This window comes from Mauremys mutica, chromosome 2, assembly GCF_020497125.1.
Source record: "Mauremys mutica isolate MM-2020 ecotype Southern chromosome 2, ASM2049712v1, whole genome shotgun sequence".
Classification (NCBI taxonomy): Eukaryota; Metazoa; Chordata; order Testudines; family Geoemydidae; genus Mauremys; species Mauremys mutica.
The window spans coordinates 38,061,215-38,076,434 of NC_059073.1; the positions used below are offsets into that span (position 1 = coordinate 38,061,215).

Consider the following 15,220-nt stretch of genomic DNA (forward strand, 5'->3'; position numbering starts at 1 on the left):
CCCCAGACTTCAATAGGACCAGGATTTGGCCCTACAATGCAATATAATCAGTGAACTATCTGGTAATTACCACTGAAGCACAGAATCTGATCAATAATGTTTACACAGTAGAATTCAGTCAGGGCTAGATTATGGAGTATACAGTAACAGATTAGTGAAAGGTACACTGCCCCATTGTGTGTAATATGACAACCTGGCTGCACTGGGTGTGCTAGGGAGAGAGGGAGGGTAAGGGGAATATTTACTCTTGTTTCTGTGTTGCTGCATAAATATAGGGCACTATCTAATCCGTAATCAGCCCGCTGATAAAAGAAAGCCTTCTTAATTGACGGAATAGGGTCAGTGTAATGCATTTTTCAGCATCTCTAAAAGCTGGATAAATGGCACACAGGATATCTTCAAAGCTATCACAGTAATTTACAAACATGAATTGGTATTTTCTTGTATAAAAATCTTGTTGTTAAACCCTGTGGGTGCTTCATGCTGCTTTCCTGTTCCAGTTATGACTGATGAGTCAACCTATATGTTTAAAGGTCTGAGTGCTTTATACTATGCTTATTTTCACGAAATAAAAGTGAATATTTACAAGAAAAATGTATTCCTATGAGGCCCAGATAATTGGGAAGATTGTCTAATGGCATGAGCCTATTTCCACCAGGATGTACCAATTAAGGGGATTCCACTATAATGTAAAAATGTGCCAAACTTGCAAAATATATAGCCTGATTAGGTAAATAACTGGTAAAAACTGGATGGCAATGCAGTCTACTCTGTAAATTATTATAAAGTTTACTCAGTCCCTTTGGACTCAGCAGATTGGGAGCTTCTGCATCTGGACTAATGGAAAGCATCAAGATGGAAAAACTTGACCCCCTGCAGTAAATAGTTAACTACATATTAAGAAGGTGTAAATTCTAACTTCAGTATCGTGTCATAAATAAGGGTAAAAAATGTTGGAACTACTAGTTCCAAGAAAGATTAAAAATCACACTGATAAAAATTTTTTAAAAGAAGTTCAAGAAAGTAAGACAGAACATAAAAGCTAAACATGAATGGAGTTACTTATTTTAAACTAATATAACTAAGAAACACAGACACATGCAATACAAAATACAGCTGATAAATCTCCAGATACCCCAAAATCCACTGTTATAAACTTGCCTTTTCTCCCATTAATCGGTGGATTTTGTTGTTTTTCCTCATAATCTTTATGACATTAAAAACAGACAATGATGATTAATAATTAAGAATAATGATAACATGAACAACTTAAGCATAGCACACAAGGAGAAAGTGCAAACTATGAAAACACAAATCCATGCACTATGTTTGAACTATCACATGACCGCACAATACATATACACAGACACAACAACAAAAACAATAATGTAAAATGTGCAACTTAATAAAAATAGCAGGTGTTTATGATCACAAAGGCACAACTACATTGCTCTAATAATTCCACTCTGAAAATAAATAAATGCAATAGGTCAAAGACTACATCCACAGAACAAATTATTTGTGAGATGAGCTTTAACCTGAAAATTGTAACAGATAAACTGTCTTTGACCTACTTAAATTGTAACACGTGTAACTATACATTTACATCTTTTTAACATTCTTCCTTTAAGGAAGAATTTTGAGAGCCAGGCTGCAAAAGTGTAGACAGCTGAATAAATCCTTTTGAGCTCTGTGTGTTATTGTAACTGTAGGAAGCATGTTTTCTGTTATTAGAATAAGCTATCCTAAACATTTTGAGCACAATAGTATTTGGGACAATTTAAAAAAAAATTCTTTACCATTTGCATCTCTTTGATTTACAAGGGACTGCGTCAATCATAAAAGTTTCAGATTTTGTTGTTTTAGCCTCCAAGTGGGCCTGATTTCCCATAGCCCTCCTCATCCTTGACCTTCCATTTGTATCAACTGAAATTTCATGCAAGCAGGATCAGGGCCATTGCTTGAAATACAGACTTAGGAGCTTTAAAATAACATATTCTTCTCTGCTAACTTTGTACTTCGCAATCACTTCCTTACCGATCTGTATTTTTTATGGACAACAGAGCAATATGACAACATCTTTACCTCCTTGCTTGTCAAAAGCACTATGACTAATGTTAGCATAGTTCTGTGACAGGGCTTGTTAATTAACCTGGGCTCATTCTTATGATTGGATGGCTATCTCTGCAGCAACACAAGAAAAATATTGCAAGACTACGCATTTAATAAATGGTGCGATTTGTTCTTGGTGACAGAACAGAGGATTTTTATGAAAATGGATCTCTAGAATCCAGGTGACAAGATTATAACAATTTTGTAGGTTGAACATTTGGTTGGGAAATGCTTGACAGTGTTCCTGTAAGCATTTAAAATAATCCATGATGCATTGGTTTTGTTTGCTTTGGTCTTAAATAAAATGAAATTATTACTGTCTGGCTTTTGCATCTTAATATATTTCCAAGCTAGCTAGAGAAGTTTGCTCATAGGGAAACATATCTAAAGGGGATATGCAAATTTGGTCAGACAGACCTGCCTCAACCTCTGACCCCTGCTCTCCAAAATGCTTGTTTTCTTCATCTCCTTCTGCATTCATATAAGCAAAACAGAAAAAAAGTGAGACAAAAACATGTATACGTTGTTACAAGCTGATCAAATAAACAATAAATGTCAAACAAATAATATACAATTCCTCACTATTTGGTACAATTTTTTTTGAGTGAATCAAGGGTGAAATAAATCCTGTGTATGTGGACGCACCTAGTTCTAGTAGCACCAAATCCTGTTTTTCTTTTTTATGCATGACTTTCATTTAGTTCAATGAAAGCTTTGCGCAAGGAAAGAAGGTAGGATGTGGCCCTTAATATTCCTGACTTGGTGGTTTCTGAATTAATTAGTGATGCATAGAAAAGCGGACAATAATATTGAAGCAGAGAAAAGCAGACACAGCATAAGCTTTAAAGATCTAAAGTAAAAGCATCCACTCTAGTTTTGTTTTGTTTTTTCTTGCAACAATCCTCCAATCAGTGAACAGCTGATTTAAATATGTGGGCAGATCATCAGTAAGAATTTGAGTTACCTGCATATGCCTCCAAAGAGCAATGTAAAAATAATGCCTCCCCTCCCCCCAAGTTCAGTCAATTGCAAAGAAAAAAAAAAGGAAGATGATGATCAATTTGTAACAAAACAGCAAGTTAGCTGAATTTCAGAAAACCTAGAATTCAACGAAAACATTAACTTAATTCACTTTTCTTTAGGAACTACAATTAAAATGAAAGTGCTAGTATAAGTATATGTAGATTTACTGCCATCTGAAAAAGTGCAAAAGAATCAGTAAAGACATCAGATAGTATATTATTATAAGATAAACAACATAAAATATAAATCTTATTTGATCTATTTAATGTACCAGTGAGTACATATAAAAAAAGAACCAGAACTCTTCCTATACACAATATCTGTGACCATAGTAACTACAGTAGACAGAGAAAAAGCATGTTGAGTTGGACACTTATCCTTTCATAAACCCAAATTTTTGAATGCAATTAATTTATTTGGTTTGTTTTAATGTATTTTTAACATTACATTTTTCTGTTACTTATTGACAGTTTCTTGCACAATTTTAAAAGAAATATTTGTATTTTGCTTCCTCACTGAATGTGATGTTCTGTTTCTAATTCTTTGTTAATGATTCCACTACTACATAGGTTTATTATAATTTTACTTGTAAACATATTGTGCAACTAACCAGTATACTGAATCCCTATATATTGGGATTTTCTAGTTTGTACTCACAACTTAAAATTACTGATACCAAGGCATTAATATGAATATTTAGACATTAAGTAGTGTCAGTATAATGGAAATAGATTGGTGCTTAGATTTTTCTCTAGAATTCTACAATAAAGTTATGGTATTTCAGATTATTAATAGCAGAGGCGGCTCCAGAATGATGGAAAAGAGAATAAGTCTGAGTCTCAATATATCAGGTTTCAGTTTCGAGTTATACAGTAGAAACTCAGAGTTACAAACAACAGAGTTAGGAACTGACCGGTAACCACACAGAAGTATGCAATCAAGCAGAAGTAGAGACAAAAAAAATCATCAAATACAGTACAGTACTGTTAAACATAAATTACTAAAAAAAATAAAGGGAAAGTTTAAAATAAATTGACAAGGCAAGGAAACTGTTTCTGTGCTTGTTTCATTTAAATTAAGATGGTTAAAAGCAGAATTTTCTTCTTCACTGTAAAGTTTCAAAGCTGTCTTAAATTAATGTTCAGTTGTAAACTTTTGAAAGAAGAACTATAACGTTTCAATCAGAGTTATGAAAATTTCAGAGTTATGAACAACCTCCATTCCCAAGGAGTTCGTAACTCTGAGGTTCTACTGTACTTCCTATTCAGCATCAGGGTTATTGTGTTAGACTTCAACATACATTTTTGTTACAACTCAACTGTAATGATCACATATATCATATATATCTAAATATCTATACCTTTCTATCTAGTGTATACAAAAGAGACAAGATGGGAGAGGTAATATCTTCCACTTCTGTTGGTGGAAGGGACAAACTTTACACAACTCTTCTTCAGGTCTAGAAAATGAAACTAGAGTTTCCAAGCTAAATACAAGGTGGGACAGATTGTTAAGCATAAGGGTTCAGACAAGTTGTAGGAGACCACTTAAATTGAAATGGGCAATCAGCATCTCTGCACTTGTAGGACAAGGGAAGGTTAGTAGGCATCAGGGTGTGTTGCAAGTTGTTGTAATGGGCCATAAAACCAGTGTCGCTGTTAAGTCCATGGTTTTTAGTGTCCAGCACCATTCTGAATTTAAGTTTCCAGGCTTGCCTTTTGAAGGTGTTACACAGGTTTCCGTGGAGGATGAGGACTGACAGGTCATATATGGAATGATTGCTTTGTGAAAAGTGTTGACCCACTGGTGATAGGGTGTTTTTCTCTTTTATCATTTTCCTATTTGAGTTCATTTGATAGTGTAGTAATTGTCTGGTTTTGTTACCCAGGGTTTTCAGAACCCAAAACAGTGGTAACTTTACTGTTTCTCTCCAGAGGATGTCAGGAATAAGTCAGTGGGGGCACAGCTCATCCAGCTGATAAATAATTGGCACAACAGAGTGCTTTCACCTAATCTTTTATAGCTAAATTCAAACAAAGCACATTGACTCCTAGTGGGTCACCTATTTTCCTAATTTCAGCAAAACTACTCCTCATCTCTTACCATCAAAACATTTCTAGTCATAACAACAATGTGTCGAGACACTTAAAACTGATGTTGCTATTTGCTCACTCTCTTCCATACTTATAATCTGTTAACTTTCTGTCCCATCCTCCCATTGTGATAGCAAAGCTGCAAACATGCAGCTGCATGGCCTTGCCTCTCAGGGCCTAAGATTTTCCTAGCTATGTGATGTTTGGTTTTCAGCTCTCAGTAGATGAACATACAGAATTGCTCACTACACTACTGTCCCATCTGGGGTTACATGCAGTAATGACAAATTCTCGGGTAACACTCCCCTCCTTGCAGATTGTATATCTTTAATATTAAGATCTGCACACACATACACAACAAGTTCAATGGGTTACTATAGATGCCCAGCACAGGCTCAAAGCTCTACAATTGAGACCGAGCAATAATCTTCTTGCTGGCACTCTCAATTTTCACCCCTGATTCTGCTTCATTATAGACCAGACCTCATGTAGGTTCCCTCGGGGAGTACCCAGGGTTTGCAAAAGCACGGGCTTTGGTACCATTTTATCTTCCTTTGAATCTAGCATGTCAGCACCAGGAACAAAAGAACCAACACTATTTGAAACACCAAATCACCACAATTGGTTGTAAAGCCAGATTAAAAATGCCTGTTGCCATGGGGGACCATCCCAACAATGTCTCTCACCATTCGTTGTTCTGAATTTTTGCTAACCCTCTCAATTACATGTTTAATTTCACCGGTAGAATGATGGATTGTGACCATAATCCTACATGCCTCTTGTTTAGTAGCATGTAAGTAATTCCTCAAAAGGGGATGCTGAAGCAATATCTGAAAAGAAGTTCATTCCAATGGGTTCAGTTATTACATTTGAATACAATGTGTATTTCACTTTTAATTGGCTATATTTCAACTCAGGCACTTGAAATTTAAAATCATATCCTTCAATAACTACAATATGGCAAACTCATCTGTTTTCATGGGGATCATGAGATACATGATACACATAATTAATTACAAGAACCAGGCACTAACTTCTAAGACATATGCAATTATCACCCATTATCAAAAGAATAATAAAGGCACCTCAACTTTTCCTCATTTATGGAGGACAGTCTTATAATATGCATCCAGATATCCTCCAATCACACAAGCTGAAAATTGTTCCACTTTACCGCAGCTCTGTAACCATATGGGACCCAATCCTGTTTGTGTTCTGTGCACATCCAAAATTCCTGCTGAATGACCTGCCCTGGGAGCGAGTTACCAGTGACCCAGGGCTGCAGCAGAAGGAGGGTGCAGGTGTGTGTGTGGGGGAGAGCCCAGGGCTGAGGCAGCAGGAAGTGTGTGTGGGGGGCACTGGTGGGGCGGAAGGGGGGAGCCCAGGGCTGGGGCGGCAGGGGGGTGGGAGGAGGGCACTGGTGGGGGAGAAAGGGGGAAGCCCAGTGCTGGGGCGGCAGAGGGTGTGGGTGGGAGGGGAGAGCCCAGGGCTGGGGCAGCAGGGGGGTGCGGGGAGGAGCCCAGGGCTGGGACGGGGGGCAGCCAAAATTTTTTTTGTTTGGGGCGGCAAAAAACCTAGAGCCGGCCCTGATTAATAGCACATTGTAGTCAGCAGAAAAACTGATTTAAATGGGAGAAGGATTAGGTCTGCTATGGCTGTGTTAGTGGAAATACAAGATTGGTTCCACTAAAGGTTTGCAGAACTGAGCTAGAATGTTATTGGTACCCAAGGATACTAATACAGGACTCAACTGTGGGCTGTCACAAGTTCCAAGCAAGGGGAATTGCATTGTTGCACTACCAGAGGAGCAGACTGGAAGCATATTATAACTGAGCTACTCTCCTCTCTGAGCTTCTGGCAATAATCAAGGTAGCAAGTGCAAGGAAATAAGGTGGCATAAACTGGGCCACAGTGATGTGCACTTTATCCCAGATTAACTCTATGTGGAATGAGAATGTCCACACATGGAGTTAATTAAGAATGGTTAATCAGAAATAATTACATATGTAGACAAGCCCTAAATGACTTGTCCAAGGAGAGACGGGGTGGCAGAATGGTATGTAATTAAAGGCTGTATCACAGTTCATATATGCAAGGAAGACAAATTAAAGTTACATGAACAACCTTAACATGTCTTCTTCCTAACTTCTGAGTATTTGACTTTGCAACCTTAATGTTCTTTTAAAATTATTTTTCAACTTTATAGGTAATTTCCCTCTTTTCCCCACCCTTATTTTTAAGAGCAACTGAAAAACCAGAAATTCCATCATATGGACCCATATTGATTATCATTGGTCATCAGTAGGGTACACAACACCTTTAGGTTCATAGCACAGACCTCTATAGACTGAATTAAAGTAGTAACCAACACTACAGGGGAATGCAACACACTCTTTGCCAGTAGTTTATACAACTAATTGATAGCAGAGAAATACTGGGAATCAGGAATTCAGAGTTTAATTCCCAGCCTGGAGTAGAACCTGCAACCCACCCTGAACCCAAAAGAACCCAACTATTTGTGGGTTGGGTTGGGTGTGAAAAAAAATGGACTGTCTCAGGCTTGGGTTGGCTTCCCTCCTTCTGTCTTTGAGGTTTTCACCACATCAGCTGCGTGTCCTGACCCTGCAGGCCAATGCCACCTTGCTATGTTGTGTGTGCTCCGGAGACAGTGTGCTGGTGAGTCAGAGCACCTCTCACTCTACAGCATGCACAGCGCAGACGGATGTGACAAACATCACAAGCAGGGCACACAGCCACTGTTTTGCCCACCTCATGGGCAGGAGGAGGAGAGCTGATCCCATAGGCATGAGATGGCAGCAGTAGAGCTGACTCAGGTTCAGGAGGAAGGCTCAGGATTGGGTCAGAAAACAACCTGACCCTCTTAGGTTGGGTGGGCTTGGGTCTAAGTTGGTTCCAGGTCAGACTTAGAGGAGACCTCTACTCTAGAGGATTATAGAATATTAGGGTTGGAAGAGACCTCAAGAGATCATCTAGTCCAATCTCCTGCTCAAAGCAGAACCAACACCAACTAAATCACTCCAGCCAGAGCTTTGTAAAGCCAGGCCTTAAAAACCTCTAAGGATGGAGATTCCACAACCTCCCTAGGTAATCCATTCCAGTGCTTCACCACCCTCCTAGTGAAATAGTGTTTCCTAATATCCAACCTAGACCTCCCCCACTGCAACTTGAGTCCATTGCTTCTTGTTCGTCATCTGCTACCACTGAGAACAGCCTAGCTCCATCCTCTTTGGAACCCCCTTTCAGGCAGTTGAAGGCTGCTATCAAATCCCCCCTCACTCTTCTCTTCTGCAGACTAAACAATCCCAGTTCCCTCTGCCTCTCCTTGTAAGTCATGTGCACCAACCTCCTCATCATTTTTGTTGCCCTCCTCGGGACTCTCTCCAATTTGTCCACATCCTTTCTGTAATGAGGGGACCAAAACTGGATGCAATATTCCAGGTGTGGCCTCACCAGTGCCTCAGTAGAGGGGAATAATCACTTCCCTCGATCTGCTGGCAATGCTTCTACTAATACAGCCCAATATTCTGTTAGCCTTCTTGGCAACAAGGGCACACTGCTAACTCATATCCAGCTTCTTGTTCACTGTAATCCCCAGATAATTTTCTGCAGAACTGCTGCTTACCCCAGCCTGTAGCGGTGCATGGGATTCTTCCGTCCTGAGTGCAGGACTCTGCACTTGTCCTTGTTGAACCTAATCAGATTTCAGGCAGTTCACCATTCCAGGCCAATGAGGGCTGTGGGAAGCCATGCAGGCTGAGAGATGTGCTGGCCACTGCTTCCCACAGCCCCCATTGGCCTGGAATGGTGAACCACAGCCATTGGGAGCTGCAATCAGCTGAACCTTGGACACTGCAGGTAAACAAACTGTCCCAGCCTGCCAGTGGATTACCCTGATGGGCCACGTGCCAAAGTTGCTGATCCCTGGACTAAAGCTATTGCATCTCCCATCTGGTGTTCTTGCACTATGCTTAACACATAGCATGTTCAGTAGAGGATGGGCATATACTCAGTGCAGTTGGCATGTAATGAGCTCATGTTGGGCTGGAAAAGGTTTAAGGCACATGGAACGTTCAGACATTTTAGTATCCCTGCTCTAAAGGCTATACTGAAGATATGTAAAGGACGATGCTCACAGACTTAGAACTTGGATAAATCTGAGTGGGTTTTCATAAGGACAGAAAAAGGAATTGGCCCTCACACTATCCCTCTGCTAAATTTCAAGTCCCTGCTCTATAGCATGGAGGGATTACAGCTCTTCAAAGAAACAGTTGGACAGTAGTTTTTGCAAATCAGCCTGAGACAGAGAGCAAACATGGAAAATTTGTGCCCCAACACTTAAAGTTTGGTGACATTATTAGCAATTGAAAATGGGATCTTACAACAGAAAGTATTATGAAACTTTAACTACAGATGTTGCTACCAGTTCTATTATAATTTCAATGTAGTATAGATCTTAATAAATAATTATTTACAAATTAAAACACAGAAGATTATCAATAATTTATGACTCTTTGGAGAATAATGAGTGAAGCATCAATCACTTCAAAGCAGTTCAAAATCTTTTGAAGTGGAAAGTCTTATTGCTATAATTGAATGTAGTGGACAGGTCTAAAATATGGGAAGTCAAGAAGTCCGATATTTGAAATAGTTTTAAGAGTAATTTCATGGGGTTTATATTTAAAATATAGACTGCAGGCAGTTACTGAATTTAGCCTTGTTCCAAAGCCAAGTAGAACCAAGACTTGCATTTCAGCAACATATAAAGTAAAACCTCTTAGTTTCCTCCTGTTAGATTAGTAATAGTTGTAAACATTCACTGTTAACAAGCTTTTGATGTCTCCAACACTATTATAAAATTGTAGGAGGTGTATTTTCAGCTCAGTACACACAGTTTTAGCTATGTAGCTCCACTTAATGCTAAAAGGAGTTGTGTAGCTAAAGCCCAGAACAAAATATTGAGAATATGCCTAAAAATGAGAAAGGCTCCAACATAAAAAATAGTGTTTTCTAGTCTGAAAATGCCCTTGAAATATTATATACTTAAAAAGCACACAAACAAACCACCTTCTAGATCTAGACACTTCACTGCAGTACAACGCTTTTGTACTGGTTCATCAACACAAAGAGGTCATAAATGTGGCAGGTCTAGCCAACTGCCGATTCCCTACTATGCTCTTGAGAATGGACCGGCCTCTGGCTGCCACACGTAGTCACCATAGTTTAAAGCAAGCTTTCAGGCTGTTCCACACTAAAAGCTGAGTTCTCAGCTACAACAAAAGGGGACCCAGATTGGGGAGCTGTGAATAGCTCATTTGTTCCCACCTAGAATCACAGCACTTTTACTATTTTTCTTTCAGACATGTGTAATAAGTGTCTGACCCTGAAATGAGTACAGAACATGCTCTTTTTTTTAAACCTCTTTCCTTCTAGTAAAATACAGAGATGACATGGACTAACTCCTGTTTGTTACCCTCTGATACATTTTAAATTATCTCTTTTGTTACATTAACATCTGAACTTCAACTGGTCAAAGCTAAAATGTTGGATTTTAAAATGCAAGGCAGTTATATAATACAGCATATTCCACATACAGTACTCAATCCTATATTTTACAGTCATTTTCTTTAAATCATGGGAAAGTTTGCCCTGTTTCTAGCCACATTTACCTTACTTTTACAGACCAATTCTTAGCATGTGTTAGTACAATACTTAGCACGGGCATCTGAGCCTGACTGAGGTCTCTGCGTACCTATCGCACTACTTATAATGATAAATAATAATCTGCAGAATTCCTGACAACTTTCAGTTTTACTTGCTATTGCCTTTAATGCTGTTCTTTTTCTCTCAATGTTCTACTCAGTTTTGTTAATTATTTATTAATTAAATAACTCTTCCATTGTGGTCAATGTTCTGGGTTCCACTGGTTTTCAGTCTGATCATCATCAGAATCTTGCATGCTTTTGTTGTTGTTGTAACAACAGCAATATTTAGGACATAATCCACATACTTAAAATTATATCCATTTTTTTTTGTAAAATGCAATCTTCCTTTGCAATCAAGCCACACAGAATGACAGCATAGTTTCATTGAATCGCAGTCAGAGGTTACTTACCAGTAACTGCATAAAACGAGTCACAAAATGGAGTTACCTGGCTCCTGAATTACCACATTAAAAAAACTATGTAGAATATTGAGACAAAGATTGCATAGCTGAAGGTTATGGCAGATAAGCTAGGGTATATAAAAGTAAAATATTTATATTTATTCTACATATTTCCTTTAATTACATTTGTACTTTTTCTTCACATCTTATAGAAAAAAAATATATATACAAAATTTAAAATGCCACAGGTCTAGCCATTGTGGCCTGAATGTATGATCATATTTTGATTGTATATTAAACTCCAATATCTATGTACTTTACAGTTCTCTGTAACCCAAATCTTCAGAAAAATTTACTTTTTAGATTGATGTTCATAATAACAAAATACCGCTTCATCCTTTGAAACCATCAGTGCAGTGTCTCATATATCAGTACAGCCAACAACTCTAGATTTCTCATAAACAAATATTATAATCTTTAAAAATGTATTTATCATGGTAGTGCCCAGGAGCTGACTGAGTACAGGGCCCCATTGTAGTAGGCCCTGTACAAACTCAGAGTAATCGCCAGCCTCAGCTGCAAAAGCTTACAATCTAAATAGATAACACAGACAAAGGGTTGGGAAAAAGGATAGAACATACAAACATAGTGAACAATGGCACAGACATCATGTTAGTATATTATCTCCTCGCAAAGCTAGACTACATTCAACTGTGATATAAGCATTTGCACAACACAAAAGATACTGCAGAAAAGTACACACTAGGGTAATGATCTAGAGAGTCTGATTCCAAAATTGAAATAAACACCATAAACACTAAATAAAAAATCTGTTGAGACAGATACGTATAGACCCTCAGTGACATAAAAAAGGACTGCAATTGATATCTTCTGGTTTGTCATGAAGCAAATTGAGTATCAAAGCTGGCATTAATTCTATGAAATATTTTTCACTTCTGTGTGGAGATTAATTTTTAGCAAAATTCTTATCGCTTTTTGTTTTAAGACTACCTTGATTCAGGGAATTTTTACTTCTTGGTCCAATGGGTGTGACTTAAAATTCAGCAATTGTTTTAGACAACAAAATAATGTTACATGTGTACTTGGGGTGAACACTAATGCCCCAGTCCCATAAAGATGTATGTACAGGCTTAACATTAAGCACACTGAGAAGCCCAATTGAAATTAATAGGACTACTGTAGTCCTTAAATTTGAATACACGCCTAAGATCTTGATACTGCAAACAGTAATACATGTGTTTAACTTCATGCACATGAGTAGTCCAATTGACTTCAGTAGGACAACTCATGTACGTTTGTGCAAGATCAGGCCTAAATATTTCCTATACTATCTAAGAAATCATATACAGTCTGATTCTGTAAGGTACTAAAGCATGTGTCTAACTTTAAGCACATGAAGTGGTTTTATTTAATGCAATGTGACTACTTATGTGCTTAAAGTTAGGCACATGCTTAATTACTTTGCTCAATTGTGACCATATTTAGATAGTTATCTAAAGCAAAATTCTACATTTTTAGGGCTGACCACTGTACAATTTATGAACTACAAAATACATGAGTGAATAATTATCACACAAATTCTTCCACCTAATAACAGTCTATGCAATCAAGAAACATCAATTGCAGTTGGGTTTATTTTTGCTTATACAGCCTCCCAAAAAGACTTTCAAGCAGAAAACAAACCCTCCTTTATGTACAGACCTTCATAAGGTTCTATCTCCTTGTCTCCATTGTCTAGGTAGAATAAAAATAAAACAAAAAAGGGAACCAAAGAATAGGGGTTAAAAACAACAGCACTTTTACAAAAGGTATAACACACGTCTTCATAAGGAGAAAAAAAAGAGAGTGCATGTGCATTTAGACTGATTTTGCAAAGCACGTCTATATATTATCAATAGAAAAGCTGAAAATATATTTGATGCCAAAAATGTAGTTTTATTCGTATGATTTTGAAGATTCCTGAAAATGTTTTGTCTACTGAACAATGCTTTCATGAGGCATTCAGAGGAACAGTATTGACAGTATCCATGAAGTATGCATCACCAAGCATCTTGCTGGTATTTATTTTTGTTGTTAAAGATGATGACCTTTTTCCTGTTCCTTCTGTGTCAAGAGTGATATCTATATTTATGCATGAGCTAATCGTCCTTTGTACTTGTGAGATTTTTCCTTTATTGTTGTTAGCATAGGAGCTTTGTACTACTATTCTACCACACACTGATCCTGATCCTAGAAAGGATGCTACATTCTCAACACCAGGGAAGACAGTGGGCACTCAGAACCTTTCAAGATTTGACATTTTATGAAACACATTCATTACACCAGAGTTTTATCAACAAAATGCAAAACAACTGATATAGGACCTTCTGCTTCTGTTGAAGTCAGTGCAAAATGTCCATCAACTTCAATGGGAACAGAATTGAGTCAATGCATAGTCCACTTTGTCTCTGTTTATTGAATTGTTTTGATGATATAGATTAGTTTAATTCATGTGGCAGTAGATGTTAGACTGACTTTGAAAGAAATGGTGGATGGTACAAAACACAAAACTATTGGCAAATACTGGTTCTACACAGGAAAAACTCAAACCTTTAGGTTTTAATTCCAAAAAAGGCAGTAAATAATAACCAATCCCCCCTTCATCTTAGCAATCCACAAACAATTCTGAAGTCACAAAAAAAAATCACTTACTTCTTTCCAATGTCCCCTTTGGTGGGAGCTGCGGTAACTGCCTGCCCCTTCGTCCTGCTACTGGAGTACTTGATGGGCTTGTATGGACAGACCCAGTTCGAGGATGTGACCTACAGAACACACATCAAAACAAAACATGCCCTTTTAAAGTCACATTCATCCTTAGGTACCTACAGAGCTAATACAATGACTAAGAAAATGTTGGTGCACTTAGGACCTTTGAGGTACTGTAATGGTACTGCTGTCTTTTTTCATAGAAGGACTAACTGACAATTAAACAGAGAAAACTCTATCTGAAGAAAAAAGCCAAAATAAGGCTAAATATTGACACGTAATGTATTTGTGTAGCTGACTCTGCATATTTTCTGTGTGTGTGTATGTATTCATGTAAGTGCATGTGCACTTTTATTATATACACACATACATATAAAACCATCTAGGGGCCACACGCTAAGATCCTTATTACATTATATTCAGTTAAGCTTTGGGTTGGACTAAGTAAAAATGAAGTAAAATAGTGAGAAATGACATCATGATTTGGTTCTTGATATAATTAGCTTTCACTATCAGAAAGCCAAGAAATATATTTTACAATCCTAAAGTGAGGTGATGGTTTATTCAACTTCCTACTCGACCAAACTGGCTGCACATATAGTCGTATTTTCTTTACTGTAGTTGCACTAAAGGGAGTTTACATAAATTGGCAAAATTCTTCATCAGTAGTAATATAATGTACTTAAACGGGAACAAAACAGACTATGGCACAGTAAAATGTAGTCAGAGAAAACAGTGGTTAATACACAATGTTAGTACAATCCATTTAAAGAAACTTTTTTTAAAAAATAGTTTCATTTAATGTTGTTATGATGGTTGTTCCATAAGCGATGTCTGATGAACACAAACAATTTCTCATTCTGCAAGAGAAGAACATGATAGTTATGAGGTGCTTTATGTGGGAAATCACCCGGGATTCCTGATAAATGAGAAATCACAAAACAAATGTAGTTAAATACGTTAGTAAACAAATTACAATGGCAGCCACACCATTATATCCACAAGAGAATATAAGTAGTGTGTTGGCACTGACAGGGTTAGTATCTACTGCTACTAGTGATCAGCCAAAGATGGAAGGCGATACCAATTAGCTACTGGGAAA

General features: G+C 37.7%; 1 protein-coding gene across 18 annotated transcripts in view; it reads right to left on the reverse strand.

The window, feature by feature from the left end:
- The window catches only part of RIMS2 (regulating synaptic membrane exocytosis 2), a 799,605-nt gene that overhangs the window by 195,817 nt on the left and 588,568 nt on the right, over positions 1 to 15,220 (reverse strand). For 14 of the 18 annotated variants that reach the window (XM_045004549.1, XM_045004555.1, XM_045004557.1 and 11 more), the window contains 2 exons: positions 14,065 to 14,174; positions 2,530 to 2,583 (listed from right to left, as the gene is read on the reverse strand). In XM_045004549.1, the coding sequence (XP_044860484.1) occupies positions 2,530 to 2,583; positions 14,065 to 14,174 (164 nt within the window). The remainder of the gene's footprint in view (positions 1 to 2,529; positions 2,584 to 14,064; positions 14,175 to 15,220) is intronic. The other 4 variants (XM_045004563.1, XM_045004564.1, XM_045004569.1 and 1 more) reach the window with 1 other exon arrangement.